Genomic DNA, 25,707 nt, shown 5'->3' on the forward strand with positions numbered 1-25,707 from the left:
TTTAACGTTTAGATAAGTGGTATATGTGCTGATCGGGCTCTGGGTTTATCTCATTCAGGCAGGAGCTGTTGCAGACAGGACCGGACATAAAGAGGCTTCAGTCTGCTCTGAGCCATGTGACTTTTGACGAGACCCTTAATATCTCAGTTCTTCATCTGTGAACTGGGGCAGTGACACCTGGCTTACCTGTTGGCCAGTGTGAGAATCACCTATAATAATAGCTCTCAGGTATTGTGTGCCAGACTCCAGAAATGAGTACAGGTCATTTGAGGGGTGCACATCTTCCTTTTGTAGATGGGGAGACTGGTCTGCCCCTGGGGCGCAGGTTATGTATTACAGAGCCTGGTTTTTTTTTTTGTTTGTTTTTGAGATGGAATTTCACTCTTGTTACCCAGGCTGGAGTGCAATGGCGCGATCTCGGCTCACCTCAACCTCCGCCTCCTGGGTTCAGGCAATTCTCCTGCCTCAGCCTCCTGAGTAGCTGGGATTACAGGCACGCGCCACCATGCCCAGCTAATTTTTTTTGTATTTTTAGTAGAGATGGGGTTTCACCATGTTGACCAGGATGGTCTCGATCTCTTGACCTCGTGATCCACCCGCCTCGGCCTCCCAAAGTGCTGGGATTACAGGCTTGAGCCACTGCGCCCAGCCCAGAGCCTGGTTTTGAATCCAGATCTTTCTGAGCACATAGCTCACATGCATCCTGCTGCATACATGTTATATATACCTTTCATAGAAACATTTGGAGGGGATTAAGCAAATATAAATTACATATAGTGAATTACAGTGATGTTGTTTCACTGTAAAATCTGTCAGGTATGTCAGGTTTTTTTTTTTTTTTTTTTTTTTTTTTTGAGACGGAGTTTCCCTCTTGTTGCCCAGGCTGGAGTGCAATGGCGCGATCTCGGCTCACCGCAACCTCCGCCTCCTGGGTTCAGGTAATTCTCCTGCCTCAGCCTCCTGAGTAGCTGGGATTACAGGCACGCACCATCATGCCCAGCTAATTTTTTTTGTATTTTTATTAGAGACGGGGTTTCACCATGTTGACCAGGATGGTCTCGATCTCTTGACCTCGTGATCCACCCGCCTCGGCCTCCCAAAGTGCTGGGATTACAGGCTTGAGCCACTGCGCCCAGCCCAGAGCCTGGTTTTGAATCCAGATCTTTCTGAGCACATAGCTCACATGCATCCTGCTGCATACATGTTATATATACCTTTCATAGAAACATTTGGAGGGGATTAAGCAAATGTAAATTACATATAGTGAATTACAGTGATGTTGTTTCACTGTAAAATCTGTCAGGTATGTCAGGTTTTTTTTTTTTTGAGATGGAGTCTGTTGCTAGGCTGGAGTGCAGTGGCATGATCTCAGCTCACTGCAAACTCCACCTTCTGGGTTCAAGTGATTCTCTTGCCTCAAGCCTCCCAAGTAGCTGGGATTATAGGCATGTGCCACCACACCCAGCTAATTTTTGTATTTTTGATAGAGACAGGGTTTCACTACTGTCTGGCCAGGTGAAATTCACATTGGCCAGGATGATCTCAATCTCCTGACCTCACAATCCACCTGCCTCAGCCTCGTAAAGTGCTGTGATTACAGGCGTGAGCCACCGTGCCCAGCCAGTATGTCAGTTTTGTCTGATGTCTGCTACTGTTCCTGGATAAAGTGCTTTTTCCCAGTAGAAAAGGGTGAGTGTGGGGCACTTAACTGATTCGTAAACAGACTTGTTCATTCATAACTAGTTCTCTTGAAAGCCATATAGGATGTCTCTTGGAGTATGTAGATGGTTGCATTGTATTTTACATTGGTGTTTAGAAAGTGAGGTCTTGCTTCTAGTATGAGAGCAGACAGGATAAGGCACAGACACTGTGTCCCTGAAGAAGGCCCACTGCCAGGGGGTTGGAGTCGGAGAAAATGAGGCTCCTCAACTCCTTGTGCTAAGGCCCAGGGAAAATTCCGGGAGCTTTTGACGCTGGTGCCAGATCCCTCCTAACCTCGCCTTTGTTGAGCAGAGGATCTGGCAGACCAGAATTCTCCACCAAACACAGCTTTACAAAGTAGGAATTCTCCCTTGAGAGGGCAGAGTGCTGAGGGCTGCCTGTGAAGTGGCCAAATTTTGTCAGCCGTGGGCTCCCTTTACCTCCAGCAGTGAGCTGAGCCTTTGCTTGGCTCTGGTAGGGGGAGTTTAGGTCAGGATAACTTTCAGTGAACGAGTTGGCAGGTCGTTTCAAGACTCATTAATATATTCTGTAGTCTTTGTAGTTTGGAGAACTAGGCATCAAGTATTTTGGAAAGATAGCCATCATGAGGAAAAAAATGTGGTCAAAGAGATTGATTTTTATGAGAGATTGCTTTGGTCAGAAAGGGAGTACCGGTTGCTTTTGTGAATCGATCCTGCGTTGCATTCCATATTGAGGCCCCCCTGCATTTTCTCAAGGGCCCAGCTTGGTCCTCTGCACGTGTAGAGAGGTCTCACTGAATGTATTCGGCTCTTCCCTTCTCCTCTGTGCCTTCTCCCTCCAGCCTGGCCTCCTTTCTGGGTTCCTCTGCAGCAAAGGTGTTGATGTTCCCAGGCAAATAGTAGGTTCCTTTCTCCTCAGCTTAATGGGGGGCCCTGACAGCCCTTGAGTTAATGTAAGACAGCTTGTCGATCTTGCTCCTGCTGCACTGCGAATGACCTGGTCCTCATGCTTTGAGTGTGTTATCACACCCCCAACCAGGCCTTCCCCAATGCAGATCTGGTCTGATATTTCTGTTTATGGGATACTTTTGCCCTACCTGTCATTACTTAAAATCCCAGGTTTGTTTTCTCCTCAGGCTAGCTCCCTTTTCCAGGTACTCTACTTGCAGCTATGATTCCACCTTTTTTCCAGGGTCCCAGGCCTGAGAAGCATCTTTTGAGGCGAATTCACAGTTTTATTTGCCTTCTGAAGGATCTTCTAGATCCAGCCCCTTCTCAGATTGCTCCGTGCTGCTGCAGAGGCCTCCGACTACACAGAGTTCCCTCTAAGTTCCCAGCCCCCATCTTCCCTTTTGTTACATTTCGTAAGTCTGCAGCCTTGCTCAGGGGCTAGTTTTATCTAGTCATGCTTCCAATCAAGGAAATATCTCTTCAAATATTTTTGCCTAAGTTTTTAAGCACCACCTTGATTTTTTTCCCTTGCTTTACTTAAAGCACAGCAAAACAGAAGATAGGAAGCTCATTTTCTTCTGATTATGAATAGTTAGGTCTTCATTGAAAAAACATTAAAGGCTGGGTATGGTAGCCCATACCTGTAATCCAGCACTTTGGGAGGCGGAAGGGAGAGGATCATCTGAGCCCGGGAGTTGGAGACCAGCCTGGACAACATGGCAAAATCCTGTCTCTAAAAAAGATAAAAGAAACCTGAAGGAAACCATAATCTGCTGTAATGTCACAAATTAGTGATAATCATTGTTATCTTTTATCTGTATTTTTTTTTTCTAATTATGGCTTTATTGAATGCTTTCCATAGGCTAAGCACTTTGTTTTGTTTGTTGTTTTTTGAGATGTCTTACTCTGTTGTCCAGGCTGGAGTGCAGTGGCTTGATCTTGGCTCATAGCAACTCCTGCCTCTCGGGTTCAAGCAGTTCTTGTACCTCAGTCCCCAAAGTAACTGGGATACAGGCGTGCGCCACCACTCCCGGCTATTTTTTGTGTTTTTAGTAGAGGCAGGGTTTTACCATGTTGGCCAGGCTAGTCTTGAACTCCTGATCTTGGGTGATCTGCCTGCCTTGACCTCTCAAAGTGCTAGGATTACAGGCATGAGCTACCATGCCTGGCCATGCTAAGTACTTTCCAAAATGTGTGTGGTGGTGTTTTTTTTTTTTTTTTTTGAGGCGGAGTCTCGCCGTGTTGCCCAGGCTGGAGTGCAGTGGCGTTACCTCAGCTCACTGCAACCTTTACCTCTCCCGGGTTCAAGCAATTCTCTTGCCTCAGCCTTGTGAGTAACTGGGACTACAGGCACACACCACTGTGCCTTGCTAATTTTTTAGTAGAGACCAGGTTTCACCGTGTTGCTCAGACTGCTCGCGAACTCCTGAGCTCAGGCAATCCGCCCGCCTTGGCTTCCCAAAGTGCTCCCGAAGGCAGGAGCCACCGCACCCGGCCCCAGGGTGTTTTACATGTGTGATTTGGAGGGTAAGGACGCTCATCTGCCTTTTACAGATAGGAAAACTGAGACACAGAGTTAGACAACTTACCTAGGGTTACTCATAATTGACATACTGTATATACAGGGTTTTTTTTTTTTGAAACAGGGTCTTCCTTTGTCACCCAGCCTGGAGTACAGCGGTGTGATCTCGGCTCACTGTAGCCTCAACCTCCTGGGCTCCCCAAGTAGTGGGGACTATAGGTGTGTGCCACCATGCCCAGCTAATTGTTTTGGTTTTCGTTTTTTGAGACAGAGTTTCACTCTTTTTGCCTAAGCTGGAGTGCAATGGCGCTGTCTCGGCTCACTGCACTCTCCGCCTCCCAGGTTCAAGCAGTTCTCCTGCCTCAGCCTCCTGAGAAGCTGGCCCGACAGCATGCTCCACTAATGTTTTGTATTTTTAGAAGAGATGCAGTTTTACCGTGTTGGCCAGGCTGTACTTAAACTCGACCTCAAGTGATCCACCAGTTTCTTCCTCCCAAAGTGTTAGGATTGCAGGAGTGAGCCACCGTGTCTGGCCAAATTAGGATTTTAAAAATCTCTTTTAAAATATAACAGTTTCCTTGGCTGGGCACAGTGACTTCAAGCCTGTAATTCCAGCAGTTTCGGAGGCTGAGGTGGGTGGATCACGAGGTCAGGAGTTCAAGACCAGCCTGGTCAACATGGCGTAACCCCGTCTCTACTAAAAAAATACAATAATTAGCTGGGCATGGTGGTGCGAGCCTGTAATGCCACCTACTCAGGAGGCTGAGGGAGGATACTTGCTTGAATCCAGGAGGCAGAGGTTACAATGAGCTGAGATCCCACCACTGCACTCTAGCCTGGATGACAAAGTATGATTCTGTGTCTAAAAATAAAATAAAATAAAATAAAATATAGCAGTTTCCCCTCTTCATACAATTTGTTGAAGAAACTGGGACATTTGCCTTTAGAATTTACAAAGCTATTAAAGTGTTCTATTTTTTATTTTTTATTTTTTTATTTGAGATGGAGTTTCGCCCTTGTTACCCAGGTTGGAGTGCAATGGCGCGATCTCGGCTCACCGCAACCTCCGCCTCCTGGGCTCAGGCAATTCTCCTGCCTCAGCCTCCTGAGTAGCTGGGATTACAGGCACGCGCCACCATGCCCAGCTAATTTTTTGCACTTTTTTTTTTAGAGATGGGGTTTCACCATGTTGACCAGGATGGTCTCGATCTCTCGACCTCGTGATCCACCCGCCTCGGCCTCCCAAAGTGCTGGGATTACAGGCTTGAGCCACCGCGCCCGGCTGTTTTTAAAATATAAATACTTCTGCTGGGCCTGGCGTAAAATAGAACTATTTCTAATTGAATGCTTGGCACTTAGAATGCCCTCATTGTGCCTGGTGCAGTGGCTCATGCCTGTAATCTCAGCACTTTGGGAAGCTGAGGTGGGTGGATCACCTGAGGTCGAGAGTTCAAGACCAGTGACCAACATGGAAAAACCCCATCCCTACTAAAAATACAAAAATTACTTATCGTCAGACCGGGCGCGGTGGCTCATGCCTGTAATCCCAGCACTTTGGGAGGCCGAGGTGGGTGGATCACGAGGTCAAGAGATCGAGACCATCCTGGTCAACATGGTGAAACCCCGTCTCTACTAAAAATACAAAAATTAGCTGGGCATGGTGGCACGCGCCTGTAATCCCAGCTACTCAGGAGGCTGAGGCAGGAGAATTGCCTGAACCCAGGAGGCGGACGTTGCGGTGAGCTGAGATCGCGCCATTGCACTCCAGTCTGGGTAACAAGAGTGAAACTCCGTCTCAAAAAAAAAAAAAAAAAAAAATTACTTAGTCATGATGGCGCATTGCTGTGTTCCAGCTATTCTGGAGGCTGAGGCAGGAGAATCACTTGAACCTTGGAGGCAGAGGTTGTGGTGAGGCGAGATTGTGCCATTGCACTCCAGCCTGGGCAACAAGAGGGAAACTCCATCTCAAAAAAAGAATGCCCTCAGTGTATTTTTGTTGGATCAGTAAATAAATCAGTCACCTCAAAATCAAGGCTTTAGGCGGGGTGCAGTAACTCACGCCTGTAATTCCAGCACTTTGGGAGGCCGAGGTAGGCGGATCACAAGGTCAGGAGTTCAAGACCAGTCTGGCCAAGATGGTGAAACCCCATCTCTACTAAAACAAAACAATTAGCTGGGCATGGTGGCACATGCCTGTAATCCTAGCTACCCGGGAGACTGAGGCAGGAGAATTGCTTGAACCAGGGAGGTGGAGGTTGTAGTGAGCCAAGATTACACCACTGTATTCCAGTCTGGCAACAGAGTTGAGACTCTGTCTCAGAAAAAATAATAAAAAATAAAGACTTTAACCTTCTGAAGATCTTTCTACTAAGAATGTCACTTTGGTCACTGAAGTGAGCCCTAGGGCAGTAAGTATACAGTGAGGCCTGCTCTGAATTGGGAGAGTTCAGTTTGTTGACTATTAGAGAAATATTTTACCGAGAAAGTTTAAGCATTAATAAAACTGTTTTTGGAAAAAATGGGCAAGTGGGGGAAGGAATGAAATTGGGGTGAAAGGGGTAAAAATATTGCAATAATTTATTATAGTCTCTTTTTTTTTTTTTTTTTTTTTTTGAGATGAGGTCTCTCTCTGTCCCCCAGACTGGAGTGCAGTGATGTGATCATGGCTCACTGAGGTCTCTTATCTCCTGGCTCAAGCGATCCTCCCACCTCAGCCTCCTGAGTAGCTGGGACCACAAGTGCATGCCAACATGCCTCGCTGATTTTGGTATTTTTTTGTAGAGACAGAGTTTCGCCATGTTGCCCAAGCTGGTCTTGAACTCCTGGACTCAAGTGATCTGCCTGCTTCCCATAGTGCTGAGATTATAGACCTGAGCTACTGGGCCTGGACTTACAGTAATTTTTTAAAAAAATTTAATAGAGGAGCACAAAAAAGTCTTCGATTCAACCTTGTTAATTAAATGATAAGTTGGCCAGATGCTCTACAAAAATTAAAAAAAAAACGTAGGCATGGTAGCACGTGCCTATAGTCCCAGCTACTCCAGAGGCTGAGGTGGGAGGATCACTTGAACCTGGGAGGTGGGTTGCAGTGAGTTGAGATTGCGCTACTGCACTCCAGCCTGGGCACCAGTGAGACCCTGTTTCAAAAAAAAAAAGAAAAAGAAAAAGAAAAGAAATGATACATTAAATGTATTTAGAGATTTAAAAAGCCCAGGGAGACAGTCATCTTAGGGAAAAAATGTTTTTTAATCTAGATCAAGGATGGATCTTAGAAATACTCCCATGAAGAGGAGGATATATCTTTGTGAAAAATCAGAAAATGTTACTTCTGTTTTCTTTTCTGTATTTTGGGCATTCATTTTTCTTTTTTTTTCTTTCTTTTTTTTTTGAGAGAGTCCCAAGCTGGAGTGCAGTGGTGTGTTCTCGGCTCACTGCAACCTCCGACTCCTGGGTTTAAGCAATTCTCTTGCCTCAGCCTCCCGAGTAGCTGGGATTACAGGCAACCGCCATAAAGCCTGGCTAATTTTTTTGTATTGTTTTTTCTTTTTTCCTTTTTTTATTCCTATTAGCCAATGGAATTCTCAATTTTTTTTTTGTATTTTAATAGAGATGGGGTTTCTCCATGTTGGCAAGACTGGTCTTGAAGTCTGGACCTCAGGTGATCTGGTCGCCTTGGCCTCATTTTTCTTTCTAGTGGTCATTTTATTGTCATGATGATTACCAATAAAGAACAGGAGATTTGAAATTTAGTAGAAACATTCCTTTTCTCCTTATGATAGGCATCTGGCTTGCAAGTATGTTGTAGAATATGTAGGGTAAAACCACAGTCTTGTTACAGATTTTAAAAATTGACTTCACGTGTAGTCAGTAAAGCTTTTTGGCTTTTGTAGGTCTACTTCACAACATTTAAAATTATATTTGGTTTAAATGGGTCTGGGAAAAAGTTCACCATGCTGCTTTAATTGTATTTTTCTGTTATTCTTCATTCAGGGGCTGCCTATTGTCAGTTTATGGACATGCTGTTTCCTGGCTCCATTGCCTTGAAGAAAGTGAAATTCCAAGCTAAGCTAGAACACGAGTACATCCAGAACTTCAAAATACTACAAGCGGGTTTTAAGAGGATGGGTGTTGACAAAGTAAGTAAATGTTATTGTTTTATTGAGGTTAATATTTCTTGACTAATGATATAAGGATATATATGCTAGTGTGTTTTTTTTTTTTTTTTTTTGAGACGGAATCTCACTTTGTCACCAGGCTGGAGTGCAGTGACTTCACCTTGGCTCACAGCAGCCTATGCCTCCCGGGTTCAAGTGATTCTTCTACCTCAGCCTCTCCAGTAGCTGGGATTACAGGTGTGCACCACCATGCCCAGTTAAGTTTTGAATTTTAAGTAGAGACAGGGTTTCACCATGTTGGCCAGGATGGTCTTGATCTCCTGACCTCGTGATCCGCCTGCCTTGGCCTTCCAAAGTACTGGGATTACAGGTGTGAGCCACTGAGCCTGGCCGATGCTTGCTTATTTTTTTTGCTAGCTTTGGACATTTTCTTTTCCCCCAGTTTATCTAGTTAACACCGACTTGACTGGGAGCAGTTTCCCTCTACCTTCTTACCCCTATTCCTTTTGCTGTCGTTCTTCATCATCGGTGAAGTTAGTAACTGTTTAGAAGAGTCAACCTGTACATTTATACAGTGATTCTTATTTTTATTTTATTTTATTTTATTGTTATGGTTTTCTTTTTGAGATGGAATTTTGCTCTTGTTGCCCAAGGTGGAGAGCAGTGGCACCATCTTGTCTCACTGCAGCCTCCTCTCATGTTCAAGTGATTCTCCTGCCTCAGCCTCCCAAATAGCTGGGGTTACAGGCATGTACCGCCACCCCCGGCTAATTTTATATTTTTGGTAGAGACGGGGTTTCTCCATGTTGGTCAGGCTGGTCTCGAACTCCTAACCTTAGATGATTTGCCTGACTCAGCCTCCCAAAGTTCTGGGATTACAAGCATGGGCCACTGCACCTGGCTACACAGTAATTTTTTAAAAATAAAAATCACTGGCCGCCAAGGTGGGTGGATCATGAGGTCAGGAAATCGAGACCATCCTAGTGAACATGGTGAAACCCCATCTCTACTAAAAATATTTAAAAAATTGACCGGGCGCAGTGGCTCAGGCCTGTAATCCCAGCACTTTGGGAGGCCAAGGCGGGTGGATCACAAGGTCAAGAGATCGAGACCATCCTGGTCAACATGGTGAAACCTCGTCTCTACTAAAAATACAGAAAATTAGCTGGGCATGGTGGCGCGTGCCTGTAATCCCAGCTACTCGGGAGGCTGAGGCAGAATTGCCAGAACCCAGGAGGCAGAGGTTGCGGTGAGCTGAGATCGCGCCACTGCACTCCAGCCTGGGTAATGAGCGAAACTCCATCTCAAAAAAAAAAAAAAAAAAATTTGTATTTGAGTGTGGTGGCACAGGCTTGTAGTCCCAACTACGCGGGAGGCTGAGGCAGGAGAATTGCTTGAACCTGGGATGCAAGTTGCAGTGAGCTGAGATCGCCCACTGCACTCCAGCCTGGGTAACAGATCTAGTAGTCTGGGATCTAAGTCTCTTAATCTGGATTTACTTCTGTAAAAGCATATTTTATGTAGCATAGTTCAATAGAGAAGATTCTAGGCCAGGCATGATGGCTCACACCTGTAATCCCAGCACTTTGGAAGCTGAGGTGGAGAAGATTCTAGAAATACTTGCTTTTTATAGAAAGATACAAGGAGGCTCCCTGGTGGGTGCTAGAAAACTCCTTCCTGCACCCAAAGTTTTTTGAAGGTAACAGAAACATGGTCCACCAGACATGGTTTAGCACAAACACCTCTGTTTTAGCAGATAATAGATTAAGTAGTTTGTCCCTTCCCCCACCCTTAGAAGGGTTTATCCTTTTTTTTTTGAAGATGGACTCTTGCTCTGTTGCCAGGCTGGAGTGCAATGGCATGGTCTCGGCTCATGTAACTTCCACGTCCCAGGTTCAAGTGATTCCCCTTCCTCAGCCTCCCTAATAGCTGGGACTACAGGCATGGGCCACCACGCCCAGCTAATTTTTTGTATTTTAGTAGAGACGGGGTTTCACCATGCTGGCCACGGGTGGTCTGGATCTCCTGACCTCGTGATCTGCCTGCCTCAACCTCCCAAAGTGCTGGGATTACAGGCAGGTGTGAGCCACTGCGCCTGGCTGGATTTATCCTTTTAAGCCATTTTTTGGGGGAAGTTTTTTTTTTTTTTTTTTTTTGGCAAAAGTAACACCCCCAATTATCTTGCTGGTGTGTCTGGTTTTTATTTATTTTGAAATCAGCCTTATTTTTTATTTTAGTTTTGTTTCTATTCAATATATAAAATAGGTGTTTATAGAATAAGAATGTCACTTAGTTTCCAGGCATAGTTTAAATAGGTATAGCTTATATACAGTAATTTTGCATTCATTATCATGGAATTATATTTTATTTTTTGGATATGGAAAATATAAAGTATACAAAAGTAATAATAGTATATAAATAATAAATAGTAAATAAATAGTGTAATGATCCTCCATGTACCTCAATGGTTAGCATGGCCAATTTTGATTTATATCTAATTCTGTCCCATCCTATGTATTCCTGGGTTATTGAAGTGAGTACAGAGATAATATATGTGAATATTTCAGTATTACACAAAGTAATTTTAAAAAATTATGTTTGTCAGAGGGGTGTATATACTTAGATTATTACATGTATTCTTTTTATAATAAATAAATTGCATCTGGAATTGTTGGAGAATAAAAGATAGTTAAAAGACAGAATGGTGGCTCATGCTGTAGCTACTCTGGAGGCTGAAGCAGGAGGATCACTTGAGCTTAGGAGTTTGAGGCAGCAGTGACCTACGATTGGACCACTATAGACTCCAGCCTGGGCAACAGAGCAAGATCCCATCTCTTAAAAATAAAAAATTAAAAAGTTAAGTTCTGGCCAACACTTTAGTGATTTGAATACTTGAAAACACAGTATTCTTGTATAATAAAAATAAAAGGTCCTTATGTATATTTGTTGTTACTGTTGTTTGTGGGTTGTTTTTGGTGTATTTTTTTGTTTTTTGAGTTGAGGTCTTGTTACTGTTGTTTGTGTTTTTTCAGTTTTTTTTTTGTTTGTTTTTTGTTTTTTGTTTTTTGTTTTGAGATGAAGTCTTGCTGTGTTGCCGGTGCTGGTTGAAATTCCTGGGCTCAGGCAGTCTTCATGAATAGCTAGGATTGCAGATGCGCACAGCACTGCACCCAGCAAGTATGTTTTAATAGGATTTGGAATTACTTGAAAAACATGTCATTTTGTAGAAATCTATCCTGAGACTGATTCTGCATCTTGATCTATTTTCAGGTCAGAATTTTTTTTTTTTTTTTTTTGAGACAGAGTCTTGCTCTGTTGCCTAGGCCGGGAGCACAGTGGTGTAATCTCAGCTCACTGCAACCTCTACCTCCTGAATTCAAGCAGTTCTCATGCCTCAGCCTTCTGAGTAGCTGGGATTACAGGCACCTACCACCACACCCGGCTAATTTTTGTATTTTTAGTAGAGATGGGGTTTCACCATGTTGGCCAGGCTGGTCTTGAACTCCTGACCTCAAGTAATCCACCCACCTTGGCCTCCCAAAGTGCTGTGATTACAGGTGTGAGCCACCACACTCAGCCCAGAATTTTTTTGAACACAGTTCATTGTAGATGCCCAGGCTGGTCTCAAGCTCCTGACCTGAGGCAATTTTTCTGCCCGCTTTGGCCTCCCAAAGTGCTGGGATTATAGGTGTAAGCCACCGTGCCTGGCCTGTGCAGTGGATTTCATGCTTTGTGACAGGCACTGTGGCCATGCAAGTTATATGGGAGACTTACTCTTTATTGCATGACACTTGGGTCATGACTTAGGACATGCTTGGATGTGTGTATGTGTCTTATATGATAATTGTTCCTTTTTTGTTTCTGATTCCTTTTCATAAATTTGAAAGAGGGGGGAGGGGTTGGTAAGTGTAGGTACTCTTAAAGGCATACTGAATGAAACTTGCTTTATAAATTTAGGGGCTTAGCCCTAAGGTCTTTAAAATGTTTTTTTTTTCTCTTTTTGGCAGAGCTTTATAATGATTTGATGCATGGACTCGTTTGATGCTTGTCAAAAGCCTCTTGCTTTGGGCTAAACAGTTGTTTTTCTCTGCAGATAATTCCTGTGGACAAATTAGTAAAAGGAAAATTTCAGGACAATTTTGAATTTGTTCAGTGGTTCAAGAAGTTTTTTGATGCAAACTATGATGGAAAAGACTATGACCCTGTGGCTGCCAGACAAGGTCAGGAAACGACAGTGGCTCCCTCCCTCGTTGCTCCAGCTCTGAATAAACCGAAGAAACCTCTCAGCTCTGGTAGTGCAGGTAAAAAAACAACCCCCAAAATGTTTCCAAACAGTAGTGTTCCAGATAATCATTTAGCATTCGACTAGCATTTTTTTCAGTAGCCATAGGCTTAGGGAGCTTAAGAAATACGATCCCAGGCATGTGGCCAGAGCATGGATTCTGGCATCAGGCAGGTAGCTTTTTGTCCTTAGGTATCTGTAGCCCTGTGTAAGCTACTTCATCTCTGCCCCAGTTTCCTGCTCCATAAAATGGGCATTTTAATACTAGACCCAGAGGGTTTTTGAAACTTGAACAAGTTACTGTGCATAGTTTTGCCCAAGCTCTAGAAATCTATAAGGCTAGCTCACATAAGAGAGCTTCAGTTAGTTCCAGAACAAGGGTGTTTTTACAGAGCCCTAGGATGGGAAGTTATACCAGAGCTGAACTCCTTGAAGGAGCTGTGTAGGTCTCTCAGACTGCTTTTGGCTGTCTTTGTCATTCTGTCTGTAGACCAGCTTTCTACATGTGCTCACAGCCCCCCTACCTCCCCTAGAACTTTAGCTGCTAGGTGACTTTGGCTTGCCATGGTGTTAGCAGAGTCGGGGGGGTAGGGAGAGGCTGATTTTACAGACCTTCTCAAAAGGGTATGGGCTTGATAGCTTTCCCAAGATGTGTTTACAGTAATACAGAATGTGTATATTTTGGGGCAGGGTAGATATTCTACAGATGCTAATTGCTTCTTTTCCAGGAGATGGCAAGAATATTAGTTAAGGTTTCATAATACCTTGAGAGAGCCTGGTTCAACTGATAGAGAGGGTAGGTTGAGTGCTTTCCAAATGGCTTTATGGAGAGATAATTTGCATGCCATGTAAGTATGCTTTTCTAATTAAAGTATACAATTAAGTGGTTTTTAATATATCCAAAGAGTTGTGCATCTATCACCACCATCAGTTTTAGAACATTTTCATCACTCCAAAAAGAAACCTTGTGTAATCCCAGCTCTTTGGGAGGCTAAGGCAGGCAGATCACTTGAGGTCAGGAATTCAACCAGCCTGGCCAACATGGTGAAATCGTGTCTCTACTAAAAATACAAAACAGCATGGTGGTGCATGCCTGTAATCCCAGCTACTCGGGAGGCCGAGGCAGGATAATCTCTTGAAACCGGGAGGTGGAGGTTGCAGTGAGCAAAGTAGCGCCACTACACTGTAGCCTGGGCGAGAGAGCACGACTCTGTCTCAAGAGGAAAAAAAAAAAGAAACCCTGTGTATAGTTAATAGTTGTCACTTCCCACTTTCCCCAGCTTTTCCTCCTCCCTCCAGCCCTAAGCAATCACTAGTCTGCTTTCTGTCTCTGGATTTGCCAATTCTGAACTTTTCCTATACATGGAATCATAGATAGGTGGTCTTTTGTGTCTGGCTTCCTTTATTCTGCCTACTGTTTTCAAGGTTCCTTCATGCTCTAGCATGTATCAGTCCTTCATTCTTTTTATTGTAGAATCATATTCAATCACATGGCTATACCTCATTTTATTAATCAGTTCATGGTTATTTGCATTGTTTCCCACTTGTTGGCAGATGTGAATAATGCTGCTATGAATGTTCATATACAGCTTCTGTGTGGACTGTGTTTTGGTTTCTCGCAGTTACAGACCCAAGAGTAAATACTCTGGAAGCAGAATTGCTGGGCCACGTGTTAGCTTTGTGTTTAACCTTTGGCAGAACTACCTGTTTTCCAAAGTGGCTGAGCCATTTACATTCTCATCAGCAGTATGTGAGGGTTCCTGTTTCTCTAGATATTGAGTACTTTTTCTTCTTTGGCTGTTTAGAATGGGAAACTGTGTAGATAACCCTGTGCATTTCATATTTCAGATGCTGATACCAGTTGAGTGGAGACGTGCATTAAGCATTTAGTCTTTGGGATAAATGTGCTAGAGAGAGCCATCCAGAGGAAATACCTCTTACAGTGGGTGAAAGGCTTTGTGATTATAGTTTGGGGTATTAGGAAGATTAGGTATTTCCAAACCTGGCATGTAATATACAAACTTTACAACATAATTGCTAAGTAAGTGAATCGTTAATGATCCATATACCTTGAGGTTTAGCCCATTCTTGATTATTTTTACTTGTAGATAGGTTGCCTCCTTTACTCCTTTGTTTTTATCTTTGCTTTTGGCTGTAAATAGTGAGAGACATCTATAAGTACTAGAATACTAGTCAGTGTGATGCTTTTCTCCTTTTCTCTCACTCTTCTGAACACTTTTTTTTTTTTTTTTTTTTTTGAGACTGAGTTTCACTCATTACCCAGGCTGGAGTGCAATGGCGCGATCTCGGCTCACCGCAACCTCCGCCTCCTGGGTTCAGGCAATTCTCCTGCCTCAGCCTCCTGAGTAGCTGGGATTACAGGCACGTGCCACCATGCCCAGCTGATTTTTTGTATTTTTAGTAGAGACGGGGTTTCACCATGTTGACCGGGATGGTCTCGATCTCTTGCTGGTGATCCACCCGCCACGGCCTCCCAAAGTGCTGGGATTATAGGCGTGAATCACTGCGCCCGGCCCTGAACACTTTCTGAAAGGTACACAAAGATAAAGATTTTAAAGCAATTCATGGAAAGAGCAGGCTCTCCTGTTCTTACGGATTCCTTCCCTCTTCCAGCCCAAGGAGTCTGAGGTAAGGAGTTAGGAGGGACCTAACTTTCCATATGGGGAGCAGTGGGCACCTGGCAACAGCCTGGACCGTGCGCTCATACCTGGCGTGAGGTCTGCCTTTGCTTCGCAAAGCTGGATTTGGTTTGTAGATGTGTTAACTAAATCTTAGCTGTGGTAGTTACCAACATGAAAAAACCTGTTTGTGGATTTGGTCAGAGCTGGGTTAAGGTGGATCATCTCTGTGTACTAGAACGACTCTACCCCTTTCAGACGATAGTCCTGTTCACCGCAGCGGAGAAGAGACCTCACTGAAGGACTTACTCCCAGCATGAAACATCATGGCTGAAATTGGCACATAACTCTGCTGCCAGGATAGAAACCACTAGTAGGCAAATGTGGAGGTGTTGTCTTGCATGCTGGGGCTCTCTAGCATTGGTTTCCTTCACTGAACACCTTTTGGAAGGCAGTTGGTCATAGCTTCTCCGTGTTGTCTTGTGGATTTTTAAAAATTTGATCTGAAATTACTCCTTTCAAAAACCTGTGCTCTGTTTTTCAGCTCCCCAGAGGCCCATCTCAACACAGAGAACTGCTGCGGCTCCTAAGGCTGGCCCTGGTGTGGTGCGAAAGAACCCTGGTGTGGGCAATGGGGATGACGAGGCAGCTGAGTTGATGCAGCAGGTGGGCACCCCTGTGTTTAGGATGTGTGTCACCTTGAGGGACAGGATACTTGGGGTGGCTGGGGTGCCTTGTCTGTGTTCCTAGACGAAGATCTGCCTTGTTTGCTTGCCAGAGCATGTGATGTGTGAGTCTGAGGTGCTGGGCAGGGAGCATGAGTGTAGAGGTGAGTGGGGAGGGATCAGGCGTGTCTGGACTCTATCTTAATGTGACAGATGCCTTGTCTGCTTGGAAGCCAGCCATTAGAATAGAATCCTATTGAATGTTTTTGGAATACTACCAGGGACCTGGGATTCGGAGAATGAAAGATAAAGGAGGTCTCCTTTCCGAATAATGTTTTTTCTTTTTGAGACCGAGTTTCACTCTTGTTGCCCAGGCTGGAGGGCAATGGTGCCATCTCGGCTCACTGCAACCTCAGTCTCCCGAGTAGCTAGGATTACAGGCATGTGCCACCATGCCTGACTAATTTTGTGTTTTTAGTAGAAACGGGGTTTCTCCATGTTGGTCAGGTTGGTCTTGAACTCTTTTTTTTTTTTTTGAGACAGAGTTTCACTCTTGTTACCCAGGCTGGAGTGCAATGGCGCGATCTCGGCTCACCGCAACCTCCGCCTTCCGGGTTCAGGCAATTCTCCTGCCTCAGCCTCCTGAGTAGCTGGGATTACGGGCACGCAGCACCATGCCCAGCTAATTTTTTTGTATTTTTAGTAGAGACGGGGTTTCACCGTGTTGACCAGGATGGTCTCGATCTCTTGACCTCGTGATCCACCCGCCTCGGCCTCCCAAAGTGCTGGGATTACAGGCTTGAGCCACCACGCCTGGCCTGGTCTTGAACTCTTGACCTCACGTGATCCGCCTGTCTTGGCCTTTCAAAATGCTGGGATTACAGGCATGAGCCACCACACCCAACTTTTTTTTAGATGTAATTTTGCTCTTGTCGCCCAGGCTGGTGTGCAGTGGTATGATCCTGGCTTACTAGAACCTCCACCTCCTGGGTTCAAGTGATTTTCCTGCCTCAACCTCCCAAGTAGCTGGGATTTACAGGTGCCTGCCATCACACCCTAATTTTTGAATGTTTAGTGGAGACGGGGTTTCACCATGTTGGTCAGGCTAGTCTTGAACTCCTGACCTCAAGTGATCTGCCTGCCTCAGCCTCCCAAAGTGTTAGGATTACAGGTGTGAGCCACTGGGCCCAGCCCTGAATAATTTTATAAAAAGGATTCTGCAGTCTTTCTGCTGAGTTTTGGACTGAGGTCACTGGAGATTGAAATTAAAGAGTAGAACTGGTATGAAAAGCCTGTTGCTCTTTCGGTTCTGTTCTTAGTAATTTGGTGATTTGAAATGTCTTCTTCAGGAGTAAATGTCCTTAAGATACTTGTCAGAGGTCTGTGTCAGTCAAAACAAGTTTTAGACATTTTCTCACTAATCCTTGTAGTTGGTTTGTTTGCTTTCTTTCAGATGATTTTTTGTTAATTCCATTAACAATTTTTGTTTTATTTTTTTGAGACGGAGTCTTGCTCTATTGCCCAGTCTGGTACAGTGGCGTGATCTTGGCTCACTGCAGCCTTCACCTCCGGGGTTCAAGCTATTCTCCTGCATCAGCCTCCTGAGTAGCTGAGATTACAGGTGCATGCCACCATGCCAGACTAATTTTTGTATTTTTAGTAGAGACGGGTTTCACCGTGTTGGTCAGGCTGGTCTCAAACTCCTGACCTCGTGATTCACATGCCTGGACCTCCCAGAGTGCTGGGATTATAGGTGACAGCCACTGCGTCTGGCCTTACCACTGCATCTGGCCTTAAATTTTATTAAAAAAAATTTTTTTTTTACAAACTAAAAATAGGGTCTCACTATGTTGCTAGGACTGGTCTCCAATTCCTGGGCTCGAGTGATCCTCCTGCCTCAGCCTCTTAATGTGCTAGAATTAACAGGTGTGAGTCACCATGCCTGGCTCCATTGACAAATTCTGGGATGCTCTGTGGTTCTAGTGAGTTTGGGATTGAATACTTTTACTTTTCTAAAAGCCAAGTCCTAAAACTTGAGGGAACTGATCTCTAATGCCGAACCTCTCATGACCCACGCTCATACTCCTAAGAAATCAGGACAGTGAGAACCTGCCCAGAGATAACATTTTACTTATTTATTTATTTATTTATTTTGAGGCGGTGTCTCGTACCATTGCCCAGACTGTAGTGCAGTGGTGCAATCTCAGCTCACTGTAATCTCCGCCTCCTGGTTCGAGCCATTCTCTTGCCTCAGCCTCCTGAGTAGCTGGGACTACAGGCATGTGCCACCACACCACCTGATTTTTGTATTTTTAGTGGAGATGGATTTCACCGTGTTGGCCAGGATAGTCGTGATCTCTTGACCTCATGATCTGCCCACTTCAGCCTCCCAAAGTGATGGGATTGCAGGTGTGAGGCACCGTACCCGGCCAGCATTCCTTTTTATAAGCTCTTTTGACTTCCTTTTCTCCTTGGTCATTAATACCACCAGGCATGTGGTTAGAAGGCTCCTTTCGTGCCTCTTGGATGGTGGAGCTAAAGCTCCGAGGCCATTTCCTGCTGGAGTTGGTCAACTCTGGATCTGTGTAACCCCTGCTCTTTGGGGCTACTGGTTTCAGGAAAGGTCACAAACTACAGCAAAAGCAGAGGTGGGGAGAATGAGGGAAAATGGATGATTTAGCTTTGCCAGACACCAGGCAGTAACCGTACTTTATGAACGAATGAGGGAGACAGGGTCTTGCTGTGTCACACAGACTAGAGTGCAGTGGCCCATTCATAGCTCACTGCAGCCTTGAACTCCTGGGCTCAAACGATTTTCCTGCCTCAACCGCTTAAGTAGCTGGTACTATAGGCATACACCACCCTACCTGACTAATTTTTAGATTTTTTGTAGAGACAGTTTTTGCTGTGTTGCCCAGGCTGGTCTCGAGTTCCTAGCCTCAAGTGATCCACTCACCTTGACCTCCCAAAGCTTTGGGATTACAGGTGTGAGCCACCACACCTGGCCCCTTTAGTACTTTATTGAAACTTTCAATTATTTTTGATTTCTGTGGTTGGCAAAGGAAAAGTGATAGACTGTCTAGAACTGTGATTCTGATTTGGCCTGACAAGACTTTGATGATGCACTTCGAAGTCAGCTTTGATAAAATTGTCCTGGTGGTGTTGCCAGCTCCTCATCTCTGGATGCTTTTTTTTTGAGACAGAGTTTCACTCTTGTTACCCAGGTTGGAGTGCAATGGCGCAATCTCGGCTCACCGCAACCTCCGCCTCCTGGGTTCAGGCAGTTCTCCTGCCTCAGCCTCCTGAGTAGCTGGGATTACAGGCACGCGCCACCATGCCCAGCTGATTTTTTGTATTTTTAGTAGAGATGGGGTTTCACCATGTTGACCAGGATGGTCTCGATCTCTCGACCTCGTGATCCACCTGCCTCGGCCTCCCAAAGTGCTGGAATGACAGGCTTGAGCAACCGCGCCCGGCTCTGGATGCTTTTTGAATGCAGGTTATAAAGAGGGTCCTTTCTTCCTGGGATGAGACTTGATCTCTTCTGTTGTGTTTAGCATCTTCATCAGGCTGTGAGGAAGCTAGATAAGCTGTTTGTTTTTGTTTTTAAATTTTTATTATTTATTTTTTAAAAAGACAGAGTCTTGTGCTGGGTGCGGTGGCTCAAGCCTGTAATCCCAGCACTTCGGGAGGCCGAGGCAGGTGGATCACGAGGTCAAGAGATGGAGACCATCCTGGTCAACACGGTGAAACCCCGTCTCTACTAAAAATACAAAAACTTAGCTGGGCATGGTGGTGTGTGCCTGTAGTCCCAGCTACCCAGGAGGCTGAGGCAGGAGAATTGCCTGAGCCTAGGAGGTGGAGGTTGTGGTGAGCCGAGATCGTGCCATTGCACTCCAGCCTGGGTAACAAGAGTGAAACTCTCCGTCTCAAAAAAAAAAAAAAAAAAGACAGAGTCTTGCTATGTTGTTATGACTGGCTTTTTTTTTTTTTAAATGGAGTCTTGCTCTGTTGCCCAGACTGGAGTGCAGTGGTGCAATCTTGGCTCACTACAACATTTGCCTCCCAGTTCAAGCAGTTCTCTGCTTCAGCCTCCCGAATAGCTGGATTACAGTTGCCTGCCACCACGCCCAGCTAATTTTTTTGTATTTTTAGTAGAGCTGGGGTTTCACCATCTTGGCCAGGCTGGTCTTGAATTCCTGACCTCGTGATCCACCCGCTTTGGCCTCCCAAAGTGCTGGGATTACAGGCGTGAGCCACCATGCCTGGCCGCGACTGGCTTTTAACTCTTGGGCTTAAGTGATTCTCCCAATTCAGCCTCCAGAGTAGCTGAAACTAGGTGTGCACCACTGCACACCTGACATGCTTCTGTTTTTGTGGCTGTAAGTTCAGAAGGCTGGACTAGTTGACTTCTCTGGTCCCTTCTGACTTGTAGCATTCCCTTCTGCCGAGGTTGTTCTCAGTGGCTGTACCTTGAATTTTCTTGCTTGATTTTCCATGCTGCTCTATGGCCCTGGCCTGTAAATACAGGTTTTTATGAGGGTTTTATGCTGTAGGATATGCCAAGAAACATGCATTCAGTGAGAGTTAAATTGAATTCATTTGTCATAGATGTGAATACAGTACACTGGAATGAGGATGCACCATGGCTAGTACACATAGGACTGTGAGTGTTACAACATTAATTGCTCTTGGCTAGATAGAGTCCTGGCCTAAGCACTGAGACTGATTTCTTTATAGCCTCTAAGGGGAATCAGAGCCCCTCAGTGGGGCTCACGGAGGGTCAGCGCACTTTCCATTGGGCTTCCAAAGTGCTCTGTTGAGCCCTTTCCAGGGTCCTGTCTGTTGACCCCGTCACGCAATCAGACCTGGACTCGACTGACCAGTCCCTTGGTGAGGACTCAATTTATGATTGTCAGCTACCTTACTGGGCTGTAATTGTCTCAGGCTTCCCTAGTTTTTTCTCCTTAATCCTTTTTCAGTCTCTGAGAAGCGCCTGCATGTTTCAAGGTGTAGTCTGCCCTTTCTGGGAGCTGTTATTGTCAAGGTTGCCAGGAACAAGTCTATGTTGTTTATCTGAGGCTGAAGAAAATTGACATTAAACTGAAGTGGTTTTTGTCTGTTGGGGTTTGATCAAAGACCACATCTCCTTTTGGGTTAGAAGTCTGTCTGATATTTTATTGCCATACTAATGCCAGGCATCTCGCTCTTTTTAACGTCTTGTGCAGGTCAACGTATTGAAACTTACTGTTGAAGACTTGGAGAAAGAGAGGGACTTCTACTTTGGAAAGCTACGGAACATTGAATTGATTTGCCAGGAGAATGAAGGGGAAAACGACCCTGTATTGCAGAGGATTGTAGACATTCTGTATGCCACAGATGTATGTGTTGATATGAGGATATTTTCTTTCCATTTTACATAGTTGTGTTGCCAAGCTGTGTGCTGTTGCTTGTTGTATTCCAGTGTTGTGTTCATCAAAAGACTTCATCTTTGACCCCTCAAAGTTGGGCAGAGGGCAGCTCTGCCCAGCTTTAGCTTCTGCCTGAGGTCTCTAAGCTTTTGAAGAAGGAATAGGACAAGGTGTCTGGCTTGCCCAGTGTCTGTAGTGTGTGCCACAAACTGCTCTTAGCCAGGAGCAACTCCTACCCCACCCCACCCTACCCCACTTCTTATAGCTTGGATCCTTCAGCTTCAGGTGCTGCCTCTGTTTTATCAGGGCCCGAGGCATGCCCAGAGAAGCAGGCACATGTTCCGTTTTTCACAATGTGCCCCCAAATCACGTCATCTCTGGGCGTGCGTTTTTCCTCCTTCCTAGGAATTTGCTCGCTTCCAACTCCCTCACAGTACTCTGTGATCAGGTTTCTTTGGATTCATCTTTATTGCACAGCCAATCTGCTGATATTAATTATGATATGTTAATTGATCAGGGAAGATTCATTCTTTTCTAGATTTAGGATTTGGTATTTGGCTGTGTCCACTGTTTAATGGTCATGTTTGTAATTCAGCATGCCTAGTAAAGTCTACAAATAGTAGGCTCAAACTACAAGCAATTTATAGTCTGTGTAGCACTATGCAAATATAAGGTGGTAATAGTGCTGTTATTTTCACTGTCCTTGAGACGTGTCTTGTAAATTTCAGGGTATTAAGACAGATGACTGAAAAGTTAATAATCTGTTGAATAAATCTTTATTTAGAGCTTGCTGTTTACTATATAATGAAAAAAAGGCAACGAAGAGATAGGGGTCCTTGGTTTAGTCTTGAGTATTATTTTAGTGGAGCCACATCTCAAGTTCAGCTATAGAGAGTTAATAAAAATAAGATGGTGGTTGAAGTAGAAGCCTAATTTTTACAGCAGAATAGTATAGCAATTTCCTGCTCTGAGTCCATGCCAGAATGCCCTGGGATGAGAATGAGGTAGGAGCCATTGAATCTGCTCTTCCTTGTGTGCTCAATTTTTTTTGCCACTGATGTTGGGTCAGGCTTGCTGTTGTGAATATTTTGGGTCAAGCATGGCTCATAAGTATAACAAAAGGAAGGTGTAAAAGAAAATCTGGCTGCATAGACAGTTTATTGCGAGAAGATGTTAGAGCAATAAACTTCTCAGGGGACTTCAGGGATTTTTGAGAGTAAAATTTTCTTTTTTCTTTTAGAGATGGGGTCTCACGTTGTTGCCTAGGCTGGCATGCCTGATGGTGTGATCATGGCTCACTGCAGCTTCTGCCTTAGCCTCCTGAGAAGCTGGGAGTATAGACATGTGTCATCAGACCTGGCTAGTTTTTTGTTGTTGTTGTTTTAAGATAATGTCTCACTTTGTTGCCCAGGCTGGTCCGGAACTCCTGGGCTTAAGCCTTGCCTTCCAAAGTGCTGGGATTACAGGTGTGAGCCATCACACCTGGCCTTCTTTTTATTTTTTACAAGTATAACTGACATAATACACTGCACATATTTAAATTGTATGTTTGATGGCATGGGTGAAATTACTACCATAATGAAGACAGTGTACAGATCCATCACTTTCACAAGTCTGAGAGTAAATTTGATTGTGCTCAGTTTTTGTCTTTGGTCAGATCCATTTCTACAACCAAAGAAATAAAATAGCAGTCACCTGGCCTGTGTGATTAAATGCCAGGTGTGTGGTGGAGCTGGGACGAACCATTGTCTTTGAGAGGCTTTAAGTATGAGGAACGTGAACTCAAAGTAGAAATGGATCTTCAGTGGCTTTCCCTCTCATTTTCCCATTTCAGGAAGGCTTTGTGATACCTGATGAAGGGGGTCCACAGGAGGAGCAAGAAGAGTATTAACAGCCTGGACCAGCAGAGCAACATCCGAATTCTTCACTCCAAATCATGTGCTTAACTGTAAAATACTCCCTTTTATTATCCTTAGAGGACTCACTGGTTTCTTTTCATAAGCAAAAAGTACCTCTTCTTAAAGTGCACTTTGCAGACGTTTCACTCCTTTTCCAATAAGTTTGAGTTAGGAGCTTTTACCTTGTAGCAGAGCAGTATTAACATCGAGTTGGTTCACCTGGGAAACAGAGAGGCTGACCGTGGGGCTCAGTGTGCAGATGCGGGTCACACTGAGTGCTGGAGGAGGTGGCGACCTCAGTGGAGTAATGTAAAGACTGAATTGAATTTTAAGCTAATGTGAAATCAGAGAATGTTGTAATAAATAAATGCCTTAAGAGTATTTAAAATATGTTTCCATATTTCAAAATATAAAATGTACATGACAGGAGATTTTGCATTTGACATTGTGTCTGGGAAGGAAGGGTCAGACCTTGGACCCTTTGGAACCTGCTGTCACAGGTCTTACAGGGCTGTTTGAATCCTCACAGGCCCAGGCTTTGGTCTAAAAGGAACATTCAAAAAGTTGCTTTGTAAAGCCATTTGGTGTCATTGACCCGTTGCATCCTTGCTAAAAGGCAAGAGGCATCGTTGCCTGAATAATAGAGGATGTGGTTCAGCCCTGAGATGTTCGAGTTGAAGAGCTCGGTTTTCATTGAGCATTTCTCTATTTTTCCAGTTGTCCCCGAAATTTCTATGTATTATGTTTTTGGGGAAGTGAGGTGTGCCCAGTTTTTTAATCTAACAACTACTTTTTGGGACTTGCCCACATCTCTGGGATTTCAGTGGCGATTGTATCCCATTTTGTTGTCTTTTGGGTTTACATTTACCATGTTTCTCTTCTCTGCTCCCCTTGCCCATTGGGGACTCCTCTTTGGCTCCTTGAAGTTTGCTGCTTAGAGTTGGAAATGCAGCAGGCAGGTGATCATGCTGCAAGTTCTTTCTGGACCTCTGGCAAAGGGAGTGGTTAGTGAAGGCCATCGTTACCTTGGGATCTGCAAGGCTGGGGTGTTTTCGGTATCTGCTGTCCACAGCTCTCCACTGTAATCCGAATACTTTGCCAGTGCACTAATCTCTTTGGAGATAAAATTCATTAGTGTGTTACTAAATGTTAATTTTCTTTTGCAGAAAATACAGTACCGTGTCTGAATTAATTATTAATATTTAAAATATTTCATTCCTTAACTCTCCCTCCTTTGCTTTGCCCACAGCCTATTCAGTTCCTTTTTTGGCAGGATTCTGCAAAATGTGTCTCACCCACTACTGAGATTGTTCAGCCCCTGATGTATTTGTATTGATTTGTTTCTGGTGGTAGCTTGTCCTAAAATGTGTGTAGAAAGCAGGTGTTTTATGATAAAATTGTGTAGTGCATGCTTTGTGTGGAATTCAGAGGAAAACCCAGATTCAGTGATTAACAATGCCAAAAAATGCAAGTAACCAGCCATTGTTCAAATGACAGTGGTGCTATTTCTCTTTTGTGGCCTTTTAGACTTTTGTTGCCCTAAAATTCCATTTTATTGGGAACCCATTTTCCACCTGGTCTTTCTTGACAGGGTTTTTTTCTACTTTAAACAGTTTCTAAATAAAATTCTGTATTTCAAGAGTATCATGTCTTCTGAACTTTGTCTTACCCTGGGTGTATGCTGTTAGGTTCAAGTGATGAGAAACCAGTGCTTGTCTTTCTTTAATGAGGACTGATCTTTTCTAATCCTTTACTGTTTTTTCAGATGTGCTTCTTTCTTTTTTTTTCTTTTTGAGACAAAGTTTTGCTGTTTCATCCAGGCTGGAGTACAGTGGTACGATCTCAGCTCACTGCAACCTCCCTGGTTCAAGCAGTTCTCTGCCTCAGCCTCCTGAGTAGCTGGGATTACAGGCATGTGCCACCACACCCAACTAATTTTTTTTTTGTATTTTTAGTCGAGATGGGGTGTCACCATCTTGGCCAGACTAGTCTTGAACTCCTGACCTCCTGATCCGCCTGCCTTGGCTTCCGAAAGTGCTGGGATTACAGGCATGAGCCACTGCGCCCGGCAAGATGTGCTTATTTCTAAGCCGACTTCGTTTTCTCTTCATTCACATTACATTTAACAGCCTCTTGCTTTTTAAAATTCTCATTGCTGTAAGAGATTCTTTCTCTTGGAAGTCTAAGGCCTGGCCTGTCTGCTTGTGAAGCCTTTTCAGGGCATTTCCTCCTGAGAAATACAGCAGGACAGTGCTTGGCAGATGACCATGGGAGGTTGTTTTTTTCTCCTGAAAGTGTGGTTCTTGCTTCCTTTCTTCTTTTTTGAGATAGGGTCTCCCTCTGTTGCCCAGTCTGGAGTGCAGTGGCATGATCTTGGCTCAGTGCAGCCTTGACCTCTTGAGTTGAAGCGATCCTCCCACCTCAGCCTCATGAGTAGCGGGGACTGTAGGCACGCACCACCACGCCCGGCTAATCTTTGTATTTTTTGTACACAGGGTCCCCTTATGTTGCCCAGGCTGGTCTTGAACTCCTGGGCTCAAGT

At 44.5% G+C, this 25,707-nt stretch overlaps 1 protein-coding gene across 1 annotated transcript in view; it reads left to right on the forward strand.

The window, feature by feature from the left end:
• The window catches only part of MAPRE1 (microtubule associated protein RP/EB family member 1), a 34,003-nt gene extending 9,194 nt beyond the window's left edge, over window positions 1-24,809 (forward strand). The window contains exons 3-7 of the mRNA XM_039479248.2: window positions 8,146-8,291; window positions 12,364-12,571; window positions 15,736-15,857; window positions 21,085-21,237; window positions 23,102-24,809. Coding sequence (XP_039335182.1) covers window positions 8,146-8,291; window positions 12,364-12,571; window positions 15,736-15,857; window positions 21,085-21,237; window positions 23,102-23,158 — 686 coding nt within the window. The 3' untranslated portion in view covers window positions 23,159-24,809. The remainder of the gene's footprint in view (window positions 1-8,145; window positions 8,292-12,363; window positions 12,572-15,735; window positions 15,858-21,084; window positions 21,238-23,101) is intronic.
• Window positions 24,810-25,707: the final 898 nt, after the last annotated feature.

Source organism: Saimiri boliviensis, chromosome 9, assembly GCF_048565385.1.
Source record: "Saimiri boliviensis isolate mSaiBol1 chromosome 9, mSaiBol1.pri, whole genome shotgun sequence".
In the NCBI taxonomy this organism is placed as follows: domain Eukaryota; kingdom Metazoa; phylum Chordata; class Mammalia; order Primates; family Cebidae; genus Saimiri; species Saimiri boliviensis.